General features: G+C 44.2%; 2 protein-coding genes across 11 annotated transcripts in view; one reads left to right on the forward strand and one right to left on the reverse strand.

The window, feature by feature from the left end:
• DPH6 (diphthamine biosynthesis 6) overlaps positions 1-12,139 on the forward strand; it is an 86,258-nt gene extending 74,119 nt beyond the window's left edge. For 3 of the 10 annotated variants that reach the window (XR_010984947.2, XR_010984943.2, XR_010984945.2), the window contains 2 exons: positions 11,114-11,563; positions 11,799-12,139. Coding sequence is in view for 2 of the 10 variants with exons in the window: in XM_078779845.1 (XP_078635971.1) it covers positions 11,114-11,198 (85 nt within the window). In the remaining 8 variants the exon portion in view is untranslated. Of the gene's footprint in view, positions 1-11,113 lie in introns of all 10 variants that reach the window. The other 7 variants (XR_013623806.1, XR_010984944.2, XR_010984946.2 and 4 more) reach the window with 4 other exon arrangements.
• The window catches only part of LOC137429783 (sodium/calcium exchanger 1-like), an 88,481-nt gene continuing 71,935 nt past the window's right edge, over positions 10,126-26,671 (reverse strand). Inside the window, 3 exon segments of the mRNA XM_078779848.1 lie at positions 10,126-10,502; positions 11,364-11,624; positions 11,830-11,932. Coding sequence (XP_078635974.1) covers positions 10,126-10,502; positions 11,364-11,624; positions 11,830-11,932 — 741 coding nt within the window.

Here is a 26,671-nt window from a genome sequence, read left to right on the forward strand (position 1 = left end):
CCGCCCCCCGTCCACAGTTCCCCCCGCTCGACCACCCACCACCACGTCGGACCCCTCCCCACGACCCTCCAGGGGTCGCTTCGGCCGGGTCATCCGGACCCCCCTTAAATTGACCCTGCCGGTGCAGGTCGATTCTGGAGGGGCGTGTGTAGCGGTTACCGCTGGATGCACACAATCGCCTTGCACCGGCCAGAACACGGCCAGACGCGCCTCTCCCGGGCATGCCCGGACTCACTGTTCCCGGGCACGCCCGAACCTCCCGGGCACGCCCCGGTCTCGTCTTTCCCGGGCATGCCCGCGCTCGCCTTTCCAGGGCTCGCCCAGAGCGTCCGGGCATGCCCGCTATTGCCTTTCCAGGGCTCGCCCAGAGCGTCCGGGCATGCCCGCTATCGCCTTTCCAGGGCTCGCCCAGAGCGTCCGGGCATGCCCGCTATCGCCTTTCCAGGGCTCGCCCAGAGCGTCCGGGCATGCCCGCTATCGCCTTTCCAGGGCTCGCCCAGAGCGTCCGGGCATGCCCGCTCTCGCCTTTCCAGTGCTCGTCCAGAGCGCCCGGGCACGCCCAGCCTCGACTTGCCAGGCCGCAGCCAAACACGCCCGGGCAGGTCCAGACTCGCCTTTCCAAGGCTCGCCCTTGACACCCGGGCATGCCCGGTATAGCTTTTGCCGGGCAAACTTCCCGACATAAATGTGTATATATATTGCTGCCCGATAAACGGGCTTTTGGTCAGAATACCTGAGCTATTTTGTTTCAATAAAGCAACTCGGACGAATTCCGTCTTTGGTCGCGTCAATTCTTTCGACTCGCGTTGGAGCGCAGCTCCTTCACCACCAAAGCAGTACATCATATCCCATGGTTCACCAAGTTGTTTCTGCTGAGGTTCATGTGTGATACAAAGATAGAGCTACATTTCCCCATTGGTCTGGGACACATTCAAGTATGTACAATAATATTTACAGGAGCATTTATTATAATAAATAGAGTTCAATTTTGAGTAGAGAGCTCTTAAGGCTTAATGACCCTTTACATATAGCCTATACAAAGGAAAATAATGTTTCAGGGGTATGAGTGGGGGTGGGGAGAGGGTGAGTTGAGAAGAGGAAAGGATGGGAAGTAAGTTGACAGAAAAATACAATTTTCCAAAGGTAAAAAATGGGTGGGTTGAGGGAGATATAGTTGGAAAATAAGTTGGGAGGTGAATGCTCACGTATTGTAAAAAAAAAAGAAAACACGTGTCTGATTTTCATTTCAAGTTGACCTGTTTGATGCCACCATCTGAGCAAACATCCCATGATGATGACATCCCAGGTTAAAGTACTTTTTTTCTATTGTACTTGTCTTAAATGTGATGCGTACAAGCTCCTTCATGGGCTTTAGACATTGATGATGAATGAATAAATAATCCCAGTAAAACAGAAGATGCATCAGTCAAAATCCTTCCTTTTTTCATTCCTGCTTTTCCCTTCCTCTTTTTGCTGTGTTTCATTCAGCTTGTGTGCAGCTTGTTCACCCACATATCCTTATGCCCCTCTCCTTGATACCACTCTCACTTCTATTTATCTGTTGGTGTTTCCCCCTTTCCATTTTGTTCCACTCCATCCTGCTCTAGCTCTCCCAAGAGCCTCGACCATGTATACCAAAGAAAACTCCACCATTTATTTTGCGTGCGTAATATATAAAGTGCCTTTAGAAAGTATTCACACTCCTTGACTTTTTTTTCACATTTTGTTGTGTTACAGCCTGAATTTAAAATGGTTTAAATTGAGATTTTTTGTCACTGATCTAAACATTATACCTCATAATGTCAGTGGAATATTTATTGTTTTATTTTTTACAAAATAGTTTAAAATGAAATAAAGAACTATCTAATTTACATAAGTATTCAACCCTCTGAGTCAATATTTCGTGCATTTGACAACAATTACAGCTTTGAGTCTTCTTGGGTATGTCTGTATCAGCTTTGCACATCTGGATTTGGGGAGTTTCTCCCATTCTTCCTTGCAGACTTGCTCAACCTCTGTTAAGTTGGAATTGGAATTGTAGGTGTCTTTCCACAGATTCTCAATGGGATTCCATTCTGCGATTTGACTGCGGCACTCGAGGACTCTCATGTTCCTGTTCTAAAGTCATTCCAGTGTTGTTTTGGTTGTATACATGGGGTCACTGTCCTGTTGGAAAGTAAATATTGACCACAGCCTAAGGCATTTTGCATGCTGAAGTGGGTTCTCCTCAAGGATTTGCCTATATTTGGCTCCATTCATTGTTCCGTCTATCCTGAGAAGTCTCCCATTGCTGAAAAGTTCTTGCCGCTGAAAAGCATCCCCATAGCATGATTCCGCCACCACCATGCTTAACGGTAGGGATGGTGTGAGACGGATAATGAGCTGTGCTCTGTTTCCGCCAGATGTGCTCTGTTTCCGCCAAAGGAAATTAGATGCACCTGAACTCAATTTGGAGTGTCATAACAAAGGGGTTGAATACATGTTGTCGCAAGGCATTTCAGCTTTTCATTTTTTATTATTTTGTAAAAATTTATAAAAAAATAATTTCACTTTGATATTATGTGGTATTTATTATGTGTAGGTCAGAGACAAAAAAATCTCAATTTAATGCATTTTAAATTCAGGTTGTAACACAATAAAATGTGAAAAGGTCAAGGTGGCTTAATATATCACTACTTTCTGAAGGCACTGCACACACACACACACACACACACACACACACACACACACACACACACACACACACACACAACATGACCAAAAGTATGTGGACACCCGAACATTGAACATCTCATTCCAAAATCATGGGCATTAATATGGAGTTGGACCCCATTTGCTGCTATATAACAGCCTCCACTCTTCTGGGAAGGCTTTCCACTAGATGTTGAAACATTGCTGTGAGGATTTACTTCTATTCAGCCACAAGAGCATTTGTGAGGTCGGGCATTGATGTTGGGCGATTAGGCCTGCCTCGCAGTCGGCGTTCCAATTCATCCCAAAGGTGTTCGATGGGGTTGAGGTCAGGGCTCTGTGCAGGCCATGCAAGTTCTTCCACACCAATCTCAACAAACCATTTCTGTATGGACCTCGCTTTGTGCACGGGGGCATTGCCATGCTGAACCAGGAAAGGACCTTCTCAAAACTGTTGCCACAAAGTTGGAAGCACACAATCATCTAGAATGTCATTGTATGCTGTAGCGTTAAGATTTCCCTTCACTGGAACTTAGGGGCCTAGCCAGAACCATGAAAAACAGCCCCAGACCATTATTCCTCCTCCACCAAACATTACAGTTGGCACTATGTATTTGGGCAGGTAGGATTCTCCTGGCATCCGCCAAACCCAGATTAGTCCGTCGGACTGCCAGATGGTGAAGCGTGATTCATCACTCCAGAGAAGGCGTTTACACTGCTCCAGAGTCAAATGGCGGCGAGCTTTACAACACTCCAGCTGATGCTTGGCATTGCGTATGGTGATCTAAGGCTTGTGTGCGGCTGCTCGGCCATGGAAACCCATTTCATGAAGCTCCCGACGAACAGTTGTTGTGCTGATGTTGCTTCCAGAGGCAGTTTGGAACTCGGTAGTGAGTGTTGCAACCGAGGACAGACGATTTTTACACGCTACGCGCTTCAGCACTCAGCGGTTCCGTTCTGTGAACTTTTGTGGCTTACCACTTCGTGGCTGAGCTGTTGTTGCTCCTAGACGTTTCTACTTCACAATAACAGCTCTTTCATTTGACTGGGCAGCTCTAGCAGCGCAGAAATTTGACGAACTGACTTGTTGGAAAGGTGGCATCCTTTGACGGTGCCACGCTGAAAGTCACTGAGCTCCTCAGTATGGCCCATTCTACTGCCAATGTTTGTTTATGGCAATTGCTTGGCTGTGCTTGATTATATATACCTGTCAGCAATGGGTGTGGCTGAAACAGCCGAATCCATTAAAAGGGGTGTCCACATACTTTTGGTCATGTAGTGTGTATATATATCTATCTTCTATCTTCTATCTTCTGTCTTCTATCTTCTATCTTCTGTCTTCTATCTTCTATCTTCTTCTTCTTCATATATATATATATATATATATATATATATATATATATATATATATATACAGTATACATATATACAGTATACATATATACATACATATATACATATATATATAATATATATATATATATATATATATGTATATGTATATATATATATGTATATATATATATATATATATATATATATATATATATATATGTATATATATATATATATATATATATATATATATATATATATATATATGTATGTATATATGTATATATATATATGTATGTATATATGTATATATATATGTATGTATATATGTATATATATATGTATGTATATATGTATATATATATGTATATATATATGTATATATATATATATGTATATATATATGTATATATATATATGTATATATATATATGTATATATATATATGTATATATATATATGTATATATATATATGTATATATATATATGTATATATATATATGTATATATATATATGTATATATATATATGTATATATATATATGTATATATATATATGTATATATATATATGTATATATATATATATATATATATATATATGTATATGTATATATGTATATATATATGTATATATATATATGTATATATATATATGTATATATATATGTATATATATATATGTATATATATATATATGTATATATATATATGTATATATATATATGTATGTATATATATATATGTATATATATATATATATATATATATATATATATATATATATATATATATATATATGTATATATATATATATAATATAAAAGAAAGTTTGTTTGTTTGTTTGCACGCGCTAATCTCCTGAACGGTGAAAGATAGGAGTTAACCTCTGAAACAAAAAAATGTCGGGACAGGCTCCGGGAAGGTTATAGGCTAGCTGGTGAGGACGGCCGAGGCTGCCGAGGCCGGGCTGGGCCCATTTCGCAATTAAAAGCTGAGCTGAATCATAGTTGTCAATCTTCTACGGCCACGAGTAAAAGCTGAATTATAGTCGTAAATTCATTTAAAAAGAACCCGGGCAGTGTATAAGCAACAGACCGCCACCACGGTCAAATCCCAATTATTATTTTTTCCTCTGTTGAGAAATATACAAGATCTCATTTTGAGCACTTTCAACCAGTGCTAGAAAAAGGATTTTTTTTTTGTATATATTGTGATATTTTTACCACGGGCTTCTGCTCGTATGAGATAATCCCTAAACATAGCCCATAAATCAGCTCACAAGTCACGAAAATTGACTCACAATAACTAGTGTTTTTCGTCTCAGTACAATCTGGTTTTCTGCTCAGAATTGTTTTGCATTGAACAGGCAGGGGTGCATCCAGGGAGGCATGCGCCCTAAACCCCTCCCCTTCCCTTAAAAGTGATTGTTTTTTTCCACATGTATTGAGGTGTATATAACCGAAGATGTGGTTTTGGAACGTGGCAAAGTAAACTGTCTCATGAATCGTGCAGTGAGTTTTTCTAACAATTTCCACTTTAAAGACTAAATATATAATGAGGTAGATAAGCCTACCTAATATTGCATGGCGTTTCAAATATTGAAACGTAAATTCTGCAACGATTATATATTTTAAAAAATGCTTTAAGTGTGTAATCACGTTTACGTTTTCGACGTGTACTAATACATTGATTATGCCAAAACTCAGGCTTTGTTAGTTACTAAATATTGTTGAAAAATGTGGATAGCAATTGGGTATTTTCGGTATAGCTTCTGTTATTGTCATTTTAATTTTCCGATTGAACAACAACAACAACAATGGTCGAAGGATGATTTTGTAAGTCCACTAACTGGTAGAGGACTAATTAACAACTTGGCAGAGGGTCAGACAGCGGTATTCAGGATTGCAAAGCAGATAGCGAAAGAGAGGTGTGATGTGATGGGGGTGCGTTGCTTGAAGGATGAAGTGGGACAAATCGTTGTCGACCCAAATGGAATTAAAGGAAGATGGAAGAGATATATAGAAATACTGTTGAATGCAGATAATGAATGGGATGGCAACATAATAATAATAATAATAATAATAATAATAATAATAATAATGGAGTCTTATATAGTCCCATCAAGCAGAGTAAACTACCCTCATGGCGCTTTACATTATCATGCGAACGCACACACACCGCACACACACACACACACAAACATACACACACACAGACACACCTTCACTCTTGCCCTATTCCTCTCCCTCCCCATTCAAAACCCACAGATGTGTACTTCCCCTCCCTCCCCCACACATGTACACAGACATACTCTCGATCTCTGTCCCACCTCAAACCAAAGGGAAAACAGGACTTAGACTTTGAAAGACTTGTGAAACAGATAGGTGTTGAGGGAGGTTTTAAAGGCAGGAAGAGAGTCAACATGTCGAACAGAGGAAGGCAAGTCATTCCAGAGCAGAGGTGCAGCAAATGAAAAGGATTTCTCGCCAAACGACTTGGTGCTGGTGCGCGGCGGCTCTAAGGTCATAGAGTCGTCGCTTGAACGAAGCCGTCGCCGAGGTTCATAGAGAGTGAGAAAATCGGAGAGATAGTGAGGTCCCGTTCCACACAATGATTTATAACATAGTGTGCAAATTTTGTGTTGCACACGAGCAGAGACAGGCAGCCAGTGTAAAGATTCAAGGAGCGGAGTAACATGGTCAGACTTCTTCGCCTTACAGACAAGACGAGCGGCAGAGTTTTTAACCTTTTGTAACTTATCCAAGAGAAACTGAGGGCAGCCAGCATACAAAGAATTACAATAGTCTAGCCTTGAGAGGACAAGGGCACAGACCAGAGTTAGAGCAGCTTGAGGAGTAAGAAAGTGGCGAATGGATGCGATCTTTCGCAGCTGAAAGTATGCTGATTTGCAAGCTTGAAGTACTTGCTTGGAAAATGTCATGTTACAGTCGAAAATCACACCAAGGTTCTTGGCCGACGAAACAAAGTTTACATCGATTTCACCAACATGAATAGTGGTAGGAAGTGAACATTGTAGAGGACATCTGTGCGATCTTACAATCATAGACTCTGTTTTAGCATCGTTCAGCTGAAGTTTGTTTTGGGTCATCCACGCCTTCACGTCGGCAATACAGCCTTCTAACACTTCAACAGTGGGCACGATTTGTTGAATCGTGCTTCCTTTGTACAGCTGATTGTCGTCTGCAAAGGCGTGGTGATCAACTGAATGTCTGGCAACAAGATCAAATAGAGGCTGAGTGTACAAAAGAAAGAGGATAGGTCCCAGGACTGAGCCCTGGGGAACGCCAAAGGAAAGCGGAGAAGGGGCTGATTTCTGGCCATTGACAACAACTGTTTGCACTCTATCAGTAAGATAGGACATCAGCCAAGAAAGGGGAGTACCAGTTATACCAAATGTGATTTCAATACGACGAATTAAGACACTATGGTCAATCGTGTCAAAGGTGGCAGACAAGTCCAAAAGAGCAAGAACGGAAACCTTACCACAGTCAAGAGAGGTCAGAAGATCATTGGTTATTCTTAGGAGAGCGGTCTCTGTGCTATGGCCTGGTCTATATGCTGACTGGCGAGAATTGAAAAGATTATTTGAAACTAGATGGTCATTCATCTGTGATAGCACAATTCTTTCTGTGATCTTTGACAGGAAAGACAGGTTGGAGATAGGACGGTAATTTTTTTATGTCGTTAAGGTCAAGCGTGGGCTTTTTAAGAAGTGGTTTAACAAGAGTTTAACAAGTTTAAAAAGAGTTTAACAAGTTACATAGAGAGTAACCCAGTTTTAGGACCGGCAGAGAAGATAACCGAGAAGGAAGTTGAGGAAGCGATAAAAGCAATGAAGAGTAGAAAAGCGGGCAGGCCGACGGGAGTTGTGGGAGATATGTTGAAGGCAGTGGGAAATTGGGGTGTGAAGAGAATGACAGAGATCTGCAATCTGGTGGTGAAAGAAGGCCGCATTCCAGTGGATTGGGAACTGAGTACCCTCGTCCCTCTATACAAGGGGAAAGGTGACCCTCTGGACTGTGGCTCGTATCGAGCGATAAAGTTATTGGAGCATGGAATTAAGGTATTGGAAAGGGTGTTGGAGAGGAGGATAAGGAAGAAAGTGAAGATTGACGAAATGCAGTTTGGATTTATGCCAGGAAGACGAATGACAGACGCGCTTTTTATTGTGAGGCAGTTGCAGAAGTACATGCAGAAGAGGAAGAAGTTGTTTCTTGGGTTTGCTGATCTGGAGAAAGCATTCGATAGGGTTCCACATGAAGTATTGACATGGGCATTGAGGAAGTTAGGAGTGGAGGAATGGTTGATCAGAGTAGTGATGGCAATGTACAAAAGAACACGCACAGCTGTAAGGACGAAGGACGGGAACAGTGGTGAGTTTGAGGTGAAGGTGGGAGTGCATCAGGGGTCGGTACTAAGTCCACTACTATTTGTAGCTGTGATGGAGGTGCTGGCACAGAACGTAAAGGAGGGTTTACCGTGGGAGTTGTTGTATGCAGATGATCTGGTGTTGATTGCAGAAAGTAAGGATGGACTGAAGGAGAAGATGAACAAGTGGAAGGAATGTATGGAGACAAAAGGTCTGAAGGTGAATATCGGAAAAATGAAGGTGATGGCAAGTGGTAAAGCATGTGGTGAGGTGGAAAGAACTGGGAAGTGGCCGTGTGCTGTGTGCAGGAAGGGCGTCGGAGTGAATTCCATTCAATGTACAATGTGCGCTGAGTGGGTTCATGAAAAATGTAGTGGTTTGAGAGGGTCATTAACCAGTGTGGCAGCTACATTCAAGTGTAACGTGTGCACCTAGGGGGCTGCAGATGGAGGAAATGTTGAGTTGGATCTTGGAGACGGCGTGAAGCTGGAAGGTGTGAAAACATTTTGTTACCTAGGAGACATGCTGAATGGAGAAGGTGGATCACACTCAGCAATGGTTGCTAGAGTGAGATGTTCATGGAAGAAGTTTCGGGAACTGAGTGGCATGCTGATGAGGAGGGGAGTGTTGTTGAAGCTGAAGGGAAAGGTGTATGCTGCATGTGTGAGAAGTGTTATGATTTATGGGAGCAAGACATGGGTAATGAATGTAGAGCAGCAACGAAGGCTGGAAAGGGTGGAAATGCGAATGGTTCGGTGGATGTGTGGAATATCGTTGAGAGAGAGGAAGACAAATTATGAATTGCGAAAGATGATGGGAATAGAGCCTGTGATGGATGCTGTGAAGAGAAACAGGTTGAGATGGTTTGGTCATGTGTTGAGGAAGGATGAAAGTGACTGGTTGAGAAGAGTGATGGAAATGAATGTAGAAGGAGGTCGAGGACGGGGAAGACTGAGAAAGACTTGGCTAAAGAGGGTTGAAGAAGAAATGCGGGCAGGCGGGTTAACAAGGGGAGATGCCGAAAATAGGGCAAAATGAAGAAGATTGTCATGGGGACTGCAAGGCTAACCGCCGCTCTCGCAGGGAAAATGGCCTTAAAATGCCTGTTGTTGTTGTTGTTGTACTAACTGGTAGAGCCTTCTCAGTTTGTTGGAATTTTGTAATTATGAGTACGAGTGTAGTCGTGTTCGTGATAATATATTTTGTTGGTTTGGTCCTTTTATGCATCATGATTGTGAACAATCTATTGAAGAAAGAGAGCAAACTGCATGTTGCAACGTCATTTAGCCATTGCTGAGCATACATATCATTTCCTGAGTTTTTATCCCATCCTATGAGCGTTTAATTATTTATTTTTATTGAAAACAAATCAAAATCTGTACATGAGTCACAAAGATTTTGAAATAATAAACAATCAAATAACTGATAAACAAGTACATTTTTGACTCTGCCCAGCTCCCCCTCACCTAAAATCATGGATCCGCACCTGACAGGTTGTTTGAAAAGCCATTCTTATTATGAAGAAAAGGAAAGAAAAAGTATGGGGAAATGAGCGAAACAAACACATGCATTGGAATACAGAAGACGTGTTGTAGATTTAGCCACATTTATACAATCTCATCCTGTGTGATCTCTGCAGGGCAGTAGAAATGAGCACTTTGCTGTTGCAAGACTTCACCTTGCAGGTGTCTCATTTGAGGAGTTGATCAGAAGACCTTTATGTGACAGTACGCTTCTAGTCCAGCAACTAGAATATAAACAATCCAAAGCAGTACGAAAAAGAGACTGTTGCACATCTTGATTGTGCGTGGCCCACCCAACTCGCCGCCGATTGATGGTCTGCGTCGAATGATCAACACTGCAATGCATATTAGAGCAAATGCAGTGTAAAGGGTCACTGAGAAGGCGAGTGTTCCTGGGTCGACTCTAAATTGCTTTCCTTGAAAAAACCAATAAATGGCTGCGATGGACCAGGCTAAGCCGATACCCAGAAAAACATTGACGGCATTACTTCCGGTGACGTTGCCAATCGAGGCGTCTGCATACTTGTCATTGACTGCAGCCACCTTGCTGGCAAACGTGTCTGTGAAAATGGGGGGGTGGACAAGGGTGGACATCAGTCTTTTTGATCATGTTTCAGCAATCACCTGGCCAGAGAAAACATTGCACTTCCATCCTCATCCGATGCCTGACAAAAGCAGACTGGCAGGATGCAAGCTTTGTAATCGATTGTATTCAAATACTTTGTTTGTTTTTGAAGAGCATGTTTAGTTTTTTGGGGGGGAGATGGTCCTCCATGTTATGCTTGGTTTCGAAGTTGGTTTGGGGTAACTGGTGCCCCTGTTTTACTCGATCCACATTTTCATTTTACTTTAACTTCTGTTGCCGTAGTTCCAAACGAAGTCCGCCAAAATATACCATGGCTGGTATAACGTCCTCTCAGAAGAACTGAGGGCTGGCAAGATAGCTTAGGCCTTCGAGATATGTGAACTCACCTCTGAGTTGTCTAGCCTGGGTTTTAATCTCGACTGAACTATAAACGAATATCCAGATGTGGAATGGATGTTAAACTGGGTGTGCCGTCTGCCGGCATTAGTTGTTTCTATGTAACAATCCTACGGTGTCCTTTGCGACGAGTGCGCAAGCTGTCGCCGGCACCGTGAACAGGTTCCAAATTCCAGCTTTCACCTACAGAGGAGCACTGCATCAGCGGCAACACTTTGCCCCTACAACAACTCATGCTAACCTGCATCCATGTGCTGCATACGAACGACAATGACGAGAAGTGCGGTTATTCTTCACATCTGCCCTTCCACCAACATCCTTCAGATGCAAATGGAAGTGCAGTTCTGAACATTTCTCTATTCCACTGGGAGTTTAATTTCTGGATTTTTTGGTGCATGAATGCTGATGCATGTGCTATGTTCACAGACACGTAACTGACCAGGCACCGATGTTCCGAGTGCAACAAAAACCACCGCGTTGACCGAATCCTTCAGGCCGATGGTGCAGCCAAAGTGGGAAGCCAGATCTCCAATGAGCGTTGTCAGAAAACCGATGGCAAGGATGCAAACGAGGAAACACGCCCAGCCGCTCCAGTACTCAGTCGGTGGCACACAGGCAAAAATTACCTTCCAGAAAAGTGTAAGCATGTGAATGAGGTAATCGCTGCATGATGGTTTCTTTTGGGTTCCATCTTCTTCCTCTGTAAAACACACAAATGTTGCTTTGTACACTTTCTTTACTAGGCCTTTGTTTTTGGTTAAAAAATTTTTTTAAACAAATGCATTGTGCAGTGTGATGTTGAAACTAGGTGTAAAAATGCTGCTGTTTATTTCATCCATAATAAAAGGATTGCTTATTTGCTAATGTTAACCAGATGAACTTGAAAGTGAGGAAAAGGCAAGAACAACCAGCAGTGATTGTGATGGCTTCAACAAACTGCTCTCTCCAGCTGTGAGTCCCCAAGAGTAGAGAAAGATTGGTCTTCTTCACCAGTTTGTCCACAACACTCTGAAACACAGTGGTCGTTTGTTAAATGCATATAAAGCCAGAAGGAAGCCCCAAAAATATGGCGTTTTGTAGAAAGCTATTCAAGGTTCTGTTGTGTAGTATTCCTGTAAACATCAAGTGACAATCTTTTACAATGCCTAATGAAAGTCTTTCAATTCTTTCACCTTTTTTGCATTGTCGCCTGGAATTAAATTGCATTAAACCAGACTTTTTCACCTTTATTTACACATCGTAACCCACAACTTCCGAGTGAAAAACAAATTCTACAAATTTCAGAAAATTAATTAAAAATACAAAAGTAGAATGTCGTTGTTGGATAAGTGTCCACCCCCCCTGAGTTAATACTTGGTGGAAACACCTTTGACAGCAATACAGCTGTGAGTCTGTTGGGATAGGTCTCTATCAACTTTGCACATTTTGATTGGGCAATATTTGCCCATTCCTCTGTACAAAACTGTTCAATCTCAGTGAAGATGCATGTGGAGCATTGATGGGACAGCAATTTTCAAGTCTTGCCAAAGATTTTAAATTAGGTTTAGGTCGGGGCTCTGACTGGGCCATTCAAGGACATTTATCTTTTTGTTGCTCAGCCACTCCAGTGTAGCTTTGGCTGTGTGTTTAGTGTCATTGTCATGCTGAAAGGTGAACTTCTGTCCCAATTTCCACTTTCTTGCAGAGGGCAACAGATTTTCCTCTAGGATCTTTCTGTATTTTGCTCCATACATTTTCCCTTCTTTCCTGACAAGTGATCTAGTCCCTACTGGTGAGAAACATCCTCCAAAACATGATGCTGACACCACCATGCGTTACAGTCGGGATGGTGTTCTTTGGGTGATGTGCTGTGTTGGGTTTGTGCAAAACGTCAAAAAGTTCCATCTTGGTTTCAACAGACCACAAAACCTTTTGCCACTTCAGAATCTCCGGAGTGTTTTTATGCATACCTCAAATGGGACTCAAGGTGGGGTTTTTTGAGTAATGGCCTCCTTCTTGCAACTCTACCATACAGGCCAGACTTGTGGAGTGCTTGGGATAATGTTGTCACATGTACACATTGACCAGTCTTTTCCATAAAGGCCTGTAGCTCTTTCAAAGTTGCCATTGGTCTCTTGGTGGCCTCTCTGATCAGTCTCCTCCTTGCTTGGTCATCCAGTTTGGAGGGACGGCCTAATCAAGGCAGGGTCTTGGTGGTACCTGATTGTGTTGTTCCACCGAAAGAACACCAATTCAGCTCAATTCAAAGTGCCTTTTATTGTGCGAGTGGAAAGCACAACGCCGCTTGGGCCCGCCAACCTGGAAGTGACGTGTACATCCATATCTGCTTGTTATATGTTGTCGACGGTGAGGTCTAGATGTTGCATACATCACATGTCCCCCTTTATGCTGGGTGATTAACAAAAGTCCATATACAACATTTTTGCATCAAATGTGAAAAGAAATGTGAAAATGTCAATTGTGAAAACCATGAGCAATATTTTGGCAAAAGTGAATCAACACAAAACGGTGCTAAGTTTAGGAAAACTAAAATAACACAACTTGAAGAGTCAGGGTTGAACTACCCCGATGCAACAAGATGACTTTGACTGACACATCTATAGGTCCATACGATCAGGGCATTTCCTGATTCCGGTTGATCGGCATGGCAGGTGTGCAGGAGAGTTGTGTCGCTGTTTCTGGTTGAGCTGCGTGGCAGGTATGCAGGAGAGGCAACATCACTGCCTGCAGGTGGAACAGCAGCATTGATTTCAGGCATGAGTGGATCAGAGACGCCCGTTAGAGGCACAACATTCCCAGGTGCAGGCACAACAATGGATTGTTGCTGTTCAGGCTCCGGCTTAACGACAGGCAGTGTTTGGAGGTTCGATGGGGCTACAGTGACGGTAGACAACGTGGTCTTGGTGTCGTCGGACAACCCGCCCATCATGCAAGCATATTGTATGCGACAGTGGCCCAGGTTTGTCTATGACATTGCCAGGCAACCAAACAGCGCCTGCACCAAAGTTGCGGGAGAACACTGGATCCCTGGTGTGAAGTGAGCGTCTCATTGCTGACTTGTCGTGATGCAACTTCTGGTTATGTTGGCTCTGGTACAATCGAGAAGCCATATCTAGTTTCACACAGTTCAGGTTGTTCCTTAGGTGTCGTTTCATTGGTAATTCTGATGGTGTTACTCCTGTTGTTCCATGAGGTGTAGTACGATACTTGAGGAGCAGACGCGAGAGCCTGATTTCAAGATTTCCATCCTGCAGTTTGCGTAGTCTGGACTTGATGACTCCAACTGAACGTTCAGCCAAGCCATTGGAAGCTTGGTGTTGTGGACTGACATATTTGTGTCTGCCACCATTCCTGCGTGTGAATTTGGTGAATACCGAGCTCGAGATACATGCACCATTATCACTAACGATAACTGAGCAAGCCGTGTGTAGCAAAACAACGTCTCAGTTTCTCTATTGTTCCAGCTGACATAGTGCCATGTGTTGTGTAAGCGTCAATCCACTTTGAGTGGGCATCAGTGATGATTAGTAGCATCTGACCGTTCACTGGTCAAGCATAGTCTCGATGAACTCGATGCCACAGTTCGGTGGGCCATTCCCAGGGATGCAGCGGTGCCTTCGCTGGTGCATTCCTGGTGCTTTGGGAGGGATAGCAATGTTGAACACACTGTTCAATATCAGTGTCTAGTTTTGGCCACCATACATAATTCCTAGCCAGTGACTTCATCTTGACTATTCCGTCTTGACAGTCCTCCAGATGATCCATCAAGGCGATCACACTGCCAGGTAACGGTGGGTTGGCGACCAAATCGGGCAATGGTAGATGGCTTATAGCATCCGCGTTGGCAATGGCATATCCGGGTTTATACTGAATACGGTAGTCGTAAGCAGCGAGTAGCAACGACCATCGTATATCCTGGGTGGTAGTGTGTCAGATGTTGCTTTGGTTGGACCAAACAGGCTAATCAGTAGTTTGTGATCAGTATCGACAACAAAGTGTCATCCAAATCGGTATTGGTGGAACTTTTTGACTCCAAAGATGATTCCTAAACCTTCCTTGTCCAACTGACTATAATTCTTTTCTGCAGGAGATAATGTCCTGGAGGCAAATGCCACTGGTTTCTCTGAACCATCAGGCATACCATGAGACAGCACTGCCTCCACACCATACTGACGAGCATCACACGTCAGTACGATGTCCTTATCAGGATCATAGTGAACTAGTATGTTTGATGCTTGGAACAGGTCCTTTGATTTATGGAAAGCTGCTTGTTGTGTAGTACCCCAGTTCCATGAGACTCCTTTCTTCAGCAGGTGATAGAGAAGACCCAAAACATTGGATATGTTTGGGATGTAGTGGCTGTAGTATTGCAGCATGCCGAGGTAGGCCTTCAGTTCTGTCACGTGTCTTGGAGCTGGTGCATCCTTAATCGCTCTGACTTTATCCTTGGTTGGATGTAGGCCTTGAGCCTCAATTCTGTGACCCAAGTATGTTACTGATAGTGCCATTAACTCACACTTATCGAGCCTTAAACAGAGGTCGGAGTCTGATAGATTTTTCAAGGCTCCTTCTAGGTTGTGTAGATGCTCAGCTTCTGTTGAACCGGTGACCAGGATATCATCCTGATAAACCGCAATGTGCCGTTCTGCAGCAAACAAAGTGTCCATACAACTATATCCCTGGGCAGACTTCACCCCAAAACTCAGTCAGTGGTATTTGTACAGGCCATGGTGCATGTTGATTGTCAGGTATTTCTTCGATTCTTCCTCGAGAAGAAGTTGAAGATATGCTGACCTGAGGTCGAGTTTGCTGAAACTTTGGACTCCACTCAAATTAGCATACAAATCATCAATCCGTGGGATTGGATAGTTGTCTAGTGTTGAGCATCTATTGGCTGTCATTTTGTAGTCACCACAAAGACGAATAGACTGATCAGCTTTGACAACGGGGACAACATGTGCAGCCCAATTTGAATATTGAACTGGCTCAACGATCTCAAGTTCCTGGAGTCGATCGAGCTCTTTATCAACCTTTTTGTGCAGAGCAAAAGGAACTGGTCGAGCCTTGCAGAAAATTGGTTTAGCATCTTTGTCAATGTTGAGTTTAGCGGAGTAACCCCACAAAGTACCGAGCTCATCGTTGGCCAGGACTGCTGGATATTTGGATATTTGGATATTTGGATATTTCCAAGACAAGATGTCTGGATATTTGGCCAGGACTGCTTCAAGTGGTTTTGATGCATTGGTTGCACGAAATTGATGCATCTGCTTCCAGCTGAGTTCAATTACCTCCAACCAGTTCCTACTGAGTAATGATGGTCCATCACCTTGGAGGACGATCAGGGGTAGTGTTACGGATTCGTCACTTCCGTTGGGGTGGTTTGCATCCACTGGAAATATTTCTGATTCCAGGTACTATTATTGTTTTCAAAAGGTTTATTGTCCATGAACTGTTTTCAAAAGGTAAAAAAGTTACTGTTATAAGAAACAGGAAACTGGATCGGGAACCGGACGACGAAGAGGAAGAAGAGGAAAAAGGGCGGAGCGAGTGAGTCGGACAAAAAGCCGAGCCGCCCAGAGTTCTGAAGCGAACGTTGGCGAGCAAGAGTCACGAGCGAACTTTCGGGTTCCCGGGAAAGGGGTCCCTGTGACAGAGTTGTCATCGAGGTGACCGCTCAACCTGCATGTCAGGTTTTTGGCAGTGGATTCCGAGGAAAATTATCGCCGGGCCATTACGTCTCAAGAGCGGGTCGTCTGCCATTTTGACTCATGCAGGACTTGTGCTTCGCTCACGGTTTCGTCTCTTTTCAACCATATTCACCGCATTCAGACGTCGATCTGGGGCGTATGTGTGACGTGGCTTTTTGAAGGTTAATTCGTCCATACCCGAGGGTGTGATCTCTCAGTCGCCTGTAGGGCGCCTTTGGGTTTCCCAGTCGCCTTGAGGGCGCCTTGTTACAGCTTTGGGCTGTGTGACTGTATTTGCCATCCGCACGGGATTCTGGTCTCGATTGGACATCGTTCTGTCGATCGCTGGAGCGAAGCAACTTTGGGCTTGAAGCCGGGAATAAGAGACATTGGGGATGTTCGTGTTTCACTCACTTGGAGCACAGTGAGTTCTATATTACAAAACGGATGGTACCATCATAGGACATATTGATTGTACTATTGAATACTATTATTGTTGTACTGTAATTATTGTGTGATCTTAATACAATATTTGTTTGTGAGTAACAATTGGGGTGGCTTCTCCTTTGATCTTTGACACACAGAATAACACATTTTTCTGCCATGACTCCTCTCGGGGCTCAGAGGTACACCGTGACCAGGGGGTCGGGGAGGAGCACGTAACAGAAATTGGGGGCTCGTCCAATTGGCTCGGGGGCTCGAAATTGGGTCTTCGTTCGGGATTAAATTCCCTAATAACACTCGTCCGGGATAGAATTCCCGAACATTCCCAAAATTCCCAAATTTGGAATTTTTTTTCTAACATTCCCAAATTTTTCAAAAAATTGGAAATAATTTTGTGTGAAGGTTAACAGGTGCTAACTGATAGTCACCATGGTGTTTGACGCAGAACAGTTTGCGGTGTCCCCTGATGAGGCACAGTTCCTAGCGTTAAAAAAATCGGAACTCTTGATATTGGCCAGACATTTTAACTTGGAGGTCCGAGTTAATATGAAGAACGCAGAGATATAGACATTGGTGGTAGAATCTCTGGTGGGACAAGGAACATGGACAGAGGTAGCCTTGGATTGGTTACCCGAGGAAAAAGAAAATGTGGAGCTCCGGAAAACGGAGATGCAACTGCAGAGCCAGGAAAGGGTAAAAGCAGAGGAAAGAAAAGCAGAGGAAAGGTTAAAAGCAGAGGAAAGGAGAGCTGCAAGAGAACTCGAGGAAAGAAGAGTAGAACAGGAACGAGAACGTGAGGAGATAAGAACCGAGGAAAGGAGAGCTGAAGAAGAAAGAGAGCAAAGGAAAGAGCAGAGGAAATGAAAGCCGAAAGGGAGTTAAAGGAACGTGACATGGAGTATCAGAAGGAAGTTAAATTCAAGCAGATGGAATTAATGGGAGAACGGGGAGAAGTAGCATCCATGCCGGCTGGTTCGACAACTAGTGAGAACACCTGGGATGTTGGTAGACATGTGAGGCTGGTTCCACCCTTCAATGAAAAGGAGGTAGCCAAGTTTTTTTTACACTTTGAGAAAGTGGCTCAAATGCTAAAATGGCCTGTGGGGTCCTGGACTATGTTAGTGCAAAGTGTTCTGGTGGGTAAAGCTCAGGATATATTTTCGGCTTTACCGATTGACAAATGTACAGATTATGAGGAAGTGAAGAAAGCCATTCTCAAAGCCTATGAATTGGTCCCTGAATCTTACCGGCAAAAATTCCGGAATGCCAGGAAGAGGGAGAGTGAAACCCATGTGGGGTTTGCCAGAGTGAAGGAAACCATGTTTGATCGGTGGTGTGATTCGAAGGGGGTTGGGAAAGACTTCAACCTGTTGCGACAATTGATCTTGGTGGAGGAATTCAAACAGTGTGTCCACGCAGACATTAAAGTACATTTTGGGGAAAAGAAAGCACCAGAGTTGTATGAGGCAGCAACTGTGGCAGATGACTATGCCTTGACACATAGGATGGGGTTCCACAAACCTAACTTCCCGCCTAGAGTTCGACAGGGGAGTTATGGTACATCCGGTGCGGAGAACGAATATTCATGGTGGCGGCCTAGAGATGACTATGAGGACAACTCTGATACCGCGACTTTTAGGGATCAGAAGACTACAGTTCCAAGACAGTCTTATCTTCCGGGGGGGGGGGGGGCTCGAGGCAGACCACGAATTTTCCCGCCAGGCCTACTTGCGCTTTTTGCAAGAAACCTGGACATTTGATGTCCCAATGTTACGCCCTGAAAAGGAAAAATCAGGAGCGGAGTCAGATTAGTACAACGTCGAATGCATTGGCAAATGCGAGAAATCGTCCTTGGAGGACAGTGCCTTGTGAAGGTTCCCATGCCAAGGTTATGGCATCACAGAATGACCTTGCTCAAGAGGGTTACAAACCTTTTATTTCAGAGGGGTTTGTGTCACTGGATGGAGACTTGAATAACCAGAGACCTGTTAGGGTATTGAGGGACACAGGAGCACATCAATCTTTAATGCTGGAAGGCATTTTGCCATTGTCAGAGAAGACGGCAACTGGTGTTAGTGTTCTTTTACAGGGGGTTGGTGGCTGTGTTAAAGCCCCACTTCATGTCATCCATTTGAAGTCTGATTTGGTGTCAGGACCGGTCACCGTAGGTTTACAAGCCACTCTACCTGTAGAGGGAATATCTTTTGTTGTCGGGAATGATTTGGCCGTTGGTCAAGTTTCTGGTAACCCGATGTTTGTTGAAAAGCCTAGTATGGAAAATAACACCGCACAGTTAGAGCAGGAGATTCCGGGTATCTTTCCATCCTGTACTGCGACTCGTGCTATGGGTACGAAGCGCTCTGAAGAGAAGAGGAAGGTACTGACGTCACGCTTTGCACAGACACTTCTTGTCAGGTACCCTGAAACTAAGTGTCAGCACACACAAGTCAGGGATGGAGGCAATGTTGGCAAGCTCTTTGTAGGTGGACTGAACTTCAAAACAAGGGAAGTTGTTCTGGACTCTGTCTTCCGTCAATATGGACCACTCTTGGAAGTGCGGCTGATAAAAGACAAGGAGACGCAAAAGTCAAGAGGGTTTGGCTTTGTCACGTTTGAAAACACAAAGGATGCCAAAGATGCAGAAAAGGATTTGAATGGCAAGGATTTGGATGGTCGGACCTTAATAGAGAGAAGGCAGGCCATGGACGTCGAGGGGGCTACAGAGGAGGAAAACGTGGAGGTAGTTTGGTGGTGGCCGGAGTCGAGATTACTATGGAGGCTCTCAGAGTTATGGCAGCTCCCGAAGGGATGATTATCAGGGTAGTGGCCGAGAAGGAGACCGCTATTCACATGACTACAGCGACAAGCGCTCCAACCGTGATTATTATGAAAGTTAGGAAGAGTTTGAAGCACTGAATGCTGCGGAGCAGCCAAGCCAATATTCCTACATGGATTAACCGTGAACTCCATGTTCCTAAAGGTGTCCATGTCGTGAATACTTCCAGGCCTCACCACCCAACCACCATGAAACCTGGCTCTCAGCTCGGCCTCCCTAAAAAAGTGCTGTAGATTTGCTTGACTTTGGATTTTTGATCACAACCCCTAAACCTTCATTCAAAAAATGAAAAATAAAAATCAGAGGTGGATGAGATGGAGTTTGGCTTTGCAGGAGTTCAACTTGGAAATGGAGCATGTAAAGGGCAGGGACAATGTCGTTGCTGGTGCTTTGTCCAGAGTGAACTAACTTTGGAAATCTCTGTAGGTTGTTGGAAGTTTTGTTGCTTTATTTTTGGGAACTATTGATATTATCATTGCTCACGGGAATTGATGATTCGGGTGTGAGTTTACGTTTGTTTGTTGGGAGAGTTTTTCCGACAAAGAAAGTTTTCACTATGTTCAAACTTTCTTTCTTGAGGGGGGGAAGTGTTACGGATTCGTCACTTCCGTTTGGGTGGTTTGCATCCACTGTAAATATTTCTGATTCCAGGTACTATTATTGTTTTCAAAAGGTTTATTGTCCATGAACTGTTTTCAAAAGGTAAAAAAGTTACTGTTATAAGAAACAGGAAACTGGATCGGGAACCGGACGATGAAGAGGAAAAAGTGGAAAAAGGGCGGAGCGAGTGAGTCGGACAAGAAAGCCGAGCCGCCCAGAGTTCTGAAGCGAACGTTGGCGAGCAAGAGTCACGAGCGAACTTTCGGGTTCCCGGGAAAGGGGTCCCTGTGACAGAGTTGTCATCGTTGTGACCGCTCAACCTGCGTGTCAGGTTTTTGGCATTGGATTCCGAGGAGAATTATCGCCAGGCCGTTACGTCTCAAGAGCGGGTCATCGGCCATTTTGACTCGCGCAGGACTTGTGCTTTGCTTGCGGTTTCATCTCTTTTCGACCATATTCACCGCATTCAGACGTCGATCTGGGGCGTGTGTGTGATGTGGCTTTTTGAAGGTTAATTCGTCCATACCCGAAGGTGTGATCTCTCAGTCGCCTGTAGGGCGCCTTTGGGTTTCCCAGTCGCCTTGAGGGCGCCTTGGTACAGCTTTGGGCTGTGTGACTGTATTTGCCATCCGCACGGGATTCTGGTCTCGATTGGACATCGTTCTGTCGATCGCTGGAGTGAAGCAACTTTGGGCTTGAAGCCGGGAATAAGAGACATTGGGGATGTTCGTGTTTCACTCACTTGGAGCACAGTGAGTTCAATATTACAAAACTGATGGTACCATCATAGGACATATTGATTGTACTTTTGAATACTATTATTGTTGTACTGTAATTATTGTGTGATCTTAATACAATATTTGTTTGTGAGTAACAATTGGGGTGGCTTCTCCTTTGATCTTTGACACACAGAATAACACATTTTTCTGCCGTGACTCCTCTCGGGGCTTGGAGGTACACCGTGACCAGGCGGTCAGGGAGGAGCACGTAACAGTAGGTTGAACTTACGATTGCCGTAAGTCACGTTGACGTCACAAGTTCCACAGGGGTTGGTCTGTTCACATATTTCATTTCTGCTCTAAAAACAGAGCAGAACCTCTGCTGGCTCGAGTCGGTATCAACAATCTTCTATCAAAAAGTGTAGGTAGAGAGCAGATGGGGCGGCCAGTGCAATTTGGGTCAGTGAGGTTCACGCCACAGGTTGTTGAAAGCAGCTCAGCTGATGAGCGAAACAGCGGCACCTATGTCAACCTCCATTTCCAAACGTCGATTGTTGATACCGACCAGAGCCAGCAGAGGTTCTGCTCTGTTTTTAGGGAAAAAATGAAATATGTGCTGTGCATTGTGCATCTCAGAGGTATCACCAGAAGCAGATGTTACCTCATCAGCATACAAATCCGAACCAATTAGGTGTGTCTTTGTACTGTTACGGATACCGGCCCTAATTATGGTGGTTCTTGTTCATGGTTGATTCCAGATGAGGCTTGTTGTGGTTAAAAGGGTTAAAAGCGCTCCTGATAAAAGGTGGTGGGAAAATCCGGATCGAGACCGGAAGAGGTGGAGCGAAGGGATCCAGACCTTGAGAACCCGGGTTGGAGCGAAAGCCGCCCGCCATTCTGGCCACGCGAGCACCCTGCAGGGAACAGGCTTTCATTGTGTCGGCTGGGCATTATTCCCTGGTGGATTGCCGGGAACGGCCGTGCCAGAGAGGGGCACGTGCGAATTCTACGGAGGCTCGTGGGTTGAACCGCAACGTGTACATCGGAGCGAATCGTTGTGAGGTTCCTCTCCACCGCTGTGTTGCTGGGGGCTGAGCACGTGACTTCGGGGTCGTCTCGCTCGTCGACGCCTCAATTCGAATCTTTGTGACGTTCCTCTCCACCGCTGTGCTGCTGGGGGCTGAGCACATGACCTCGAGGTCGTCTCGCTCGTCGACACCTCAATTCGAATCTTTGTGAGGTTCTTCTCCACCGCTGTGCTGCTGGGGGCTGAGCACGTGACCTCGGGGTCGTCTCGCTCGTCGACGCCTCAATTGACCATCGGGCCTCGACTCCCCGATCGCTGGAGCGCACAGAGACATTGGGACTTCGCCTTGGAGGGGAGCAGAGACATTGGGGGAGGTGCCGTGAGTGTGGGGTTGAGGGGCTTGATAAGGATATTGTCGTAGGATTTGAAAGTGTGTGATTGCCCCATTGCTGTATGGCTTGCCCCATTGCGGTATGGCTCTTTGTGTGGGATTTATAATATATTATGGTTTGCTTATAACCGGGTGGGGTTGCATCATTTGATTCGACTGTTTCATTTGCTGGTTCCAGTGAGGGATAAAAACATCTTTCTGCCGGGGACCCTCTCGGGGTTCGGAGGTCCACCGAGACCAGGGGTAAGGCGGGGGGGGGGGGGGGGGTGGGGGGGGGACCCCGTAACAGTACCACCCGCTTTCTCTTTATGTTTGCGGGAGAGACAAGCTGGAGCGATTATGGCCACTCTTGTGGCAGAAATGGCATGTGGTATTTTTGTAGGGACATTCATCTGGTGAATGCCTACCATCACAGCGATGACAACTGTTGCTCCCATAACTTATTTCTGATGGACGTCTGGGTCTGGGTTTCATTTTCCGTCGCTGTGATGACAGTTGTTCGACACGATTGACGGTGGTGTTGGTCTGTGCCTGACAGTATGAAGAGCGAGTGATGCCGATGTCAGCAACGTTTTTGTCCGCACTCTCCATGGCAATGTCCTTGGCTGTCGTAAATTTCAATGTCCGTTCGGCTAACAGGCGGCGCCGTATGCGATCATCTGCAACACCAACAACAAGCAGGTCCCGCAGCATGTCCTCGAGTGCGTCACTGAACTCGCAGAAGTGTGAAAGCTTCTTAAGCTCTGAAATTAATTCAGAAATTGACTGTACTGTTGCCTGACGGCTCGTATAGAAATTGAAACGTTGGACAATTACTGATGGGGTTGGGTTGCAGTGATCCATTAGAGCTTCCACAAGTTCCAAATATTTCAGGTCCCTTATGGGCCCGGGCATGGCCAAATTCTTCAACAACGTGAACGTCTCTGCGCCACATACCGACAGTTGCACTGCTTTCATCTGCCGCTCATCCGAGATACCATTCGCCTTGAAGTAGAACTCCAAACGTTCAGCATACGTCGTCTTCCAATCACCTCCAAGGGCATTGAATTCATCGATGCGGCTGTATGGCGTCATCAAGGATTCCTCCGTGAAGTAGCAGGAAAACAAAAAAAAATCGGAGAATTTCACAAACTGGGTGAATGCCACGGGCAATTAAAGTTTCTTCTGAAGGTTTATCCTCGTCGCCATGTGTTGTTCCACCGAAAGAACACCAATTCAGCTCAATTCAGAATGGCTTTTATTGTGCGAGCAGCAAGCACAACGCCACTTCCCCGGGCCCACCAACCTGCAAGTGACGTGTATGTTGTCTGCTTGTTATATGTTGTCGAAGGTGAGGTCTAGATGTTGCATACAGTCGTGTCAAAAAGTAAGTACACCCCATGTAAAGTTTTGACTATTTCAACCTACAGCTATTTGATCTTCATTTCAACAATATTGATAGATAAAGGTGATATAATATAATAAATATCATGAAACATTTACATTTTGTAGTCCATTGTATAATTTAAATAAACATAAATCCAAATTTCGCATGTGGAAAAAATAAGTACACCCTTGGCTCTAATAGGTGGTATTGCCCCCTTTGGCAAACAACCTCAAGTAGGCGTTTCTTGTAACTGTCTACAAGTCTCTGACATCGACTGGGAGAAATTTTTGCCCACTCCTCCATGCAGAATTCTTTCAGCTGTGCGATGTTTGAGGGGTTTCTTGCATGCACAGCTCGTTTCAAATCCCCCCACATCTCGATGGGATTTAGATCCGGGCTTTGACTTGGCCATTCCAGAACCCTCCATTTCTTTCTTTTCAGCCATTCCTTGGTGGATTTACTGGCATGTTTAGGGTCATTGTCATGTTGCAAGGTCCACCTTCGGTTGAGCTTCAACTTTCCGACATATGGCCTCACATTATCCTCAAGCACCCTCTGGTACAACGAAGAATTCATAGTGGATTCCATGATGGTGAGCTGCCCAGGCCCTGATGCAGCAAAGCTGCCCCAAATGATAATATTTCCACCACCATGCTTTACAGTTGGTATCAGGTTCTTGTGGTCCAATGCTGTCTTTGGTTTTCGCCAAACATGTCTTCTGGTACTGTGGCCAAATAGCTCCACCTTTGACTCATCTGTCCAGAGCACAGTGTTCCAGAAGTGCTGGTCTTTGCCTGGGTGTTCGTTGGCAAACTTTAGTCTTGCCCTGATGTTCTTTCTGGACAGCAAAGGTTTCCTCCTGGCACACCTCCCATGTAGATCAAATTTGTGCAGCCTCTTTCTAATGGTGGACTCGTGCACTTTGACATAAACAGTGGCAAGAGCTACCTGTAGGTCCCGTGATGACATTCTGGGGTTTTAGAGACTTCTTTCAGCATCTTGCAGTCTGCTCTTGGGCTGAACTTCCTGGGGTGGCCTGACCTGAACAAGTTGGCAGTTGTTTGGAATCTTCTCCATTTGTAGATGATCTTCCGGACAGTCAAATGATTGATTTCAAATTGTTGGGAGATCTTTTTAAATCCCTTCCCAGACTCATAGGCATCTATAACCTTCTTTCTGAAGGCCTCAGAGAGCTCTTTTGATCTAGGCATGGTGATGCCGCACACTTCAACAACAAAAAGCAAACCAAACTAAATGTCTGAGGTTTAAATAAGACAGGTTCCTCCAAGATCCTCTCTAACGATGTTCTAATCATTTGCACCTGAGCTGGTGCACTTGATTCTAATTTTAGGTATTTGAAGTAGTGATAAATGTAGGGGTGTACTTACTTTTTCCACATGCGAAATTTGCATTGATGTTTATTTAAATTATACAATGGAGTTCAAAATGTAAATGTTTCATGATATTTGTTATATTATATCACCTTTATCTATCAATATTGTTGAAATGAAGATCAAATAGCTGTATGTTGAAATATGTTGAAAAAGTCAAAACTTTACATGGGGTGTACTTACTTTTTCACGTGACTGTACATCACACTGATGCCTTCCACTTCTTAATGATTGCCTTGACTGTGCTCAAAGGGATATTCAAGGCCTTTAAAATATTTTTGTACCCATCTCCTGATCTGTGCCTTTCCACAACTTTATCCCACATGCCTTTCAAAGTTCATTGGTGCTCATCGTTGAGTCTTTGCCGTGAAATGCACTACCCAGCAGAGGACACCTACAGGAAGATCTGATTTTATTCTGAATTAATCAGAATCGCTTCAATTTAACAAAGGTGGAGGCCAATTAACTTGGTGTGTGATTTTGATGGTGATTGGTTACACCTGAGCTAATTTACAATTGCTAATATATACCCGGGTGGACACTTAGCCAACCAAGATATGCTAGTTTTGTATTTTTAATTAATTATCCGAAATTTGTCGAATTTGTTTTTCACTTGGAAGTGGTGGGTTACGATGTGTAAATAAAGGTGGAAAAAGTCTGATTCAATGCAATTTAATTCCAGGCTACAAGGCAACAAAAGGTGAAAAATTTGAAAAGTGGTGTAGACTTTCTATAGGCACTGGATATATAATTAGCCAAACCTCAAAATGTGTATGTTTCATTATAACCATTGATTGGACAGCTGGCCTGACTCCACCCACAATTGGAATCTGACTACACACCTGGAAAAATAAATCATACGTCTGCCATTTTGCTGCTCCGTTAGGCCCAAGACATATTCAGAAGTGTTGTATTCACAATCGCCATGCTTTCCCTATAAGTTTTCTCTTCAGTGTGAAAAAGACTAAAAGCAACTGTTAGAAGCATCATCAAATGTTGGTAGGTTTCAGCCCATCGGCATCATAGACTTTCTGAGGCACACCGTTTGTGTAGGCCCCTGACTTCAAGTATTCCGGCCAAGAGGATCATTCCTTCATGGAATTGGAAATCAAAGTGATTGCCAAAGGAAATGTTCTGTGGAAGCTTGAAATCGATGTGAGATCATTTTGAACTGCCTGTGTATCTAAATACAGTATAATAGGAACAAATAACCTCTTCGTCTTGAGTAATGTATTTACATAACAGCAAATGCAGTGTGGGTTTCATACAACAAACCGAATACGATA

Source organism: Myxine glutinosa, chromosome 6, assembly GCF_964187855.1.
Source record: "Myxine glutinosa chromosome 6, kmMyxGlut1.1, whole genome shotgun sequence".
Taxonomy (NCBI): Eukaryota; Metazoa; Chordata; class Myxini; order Myxiniformes; family Myxinidae; genus Myxine; species Myxine glutinosa.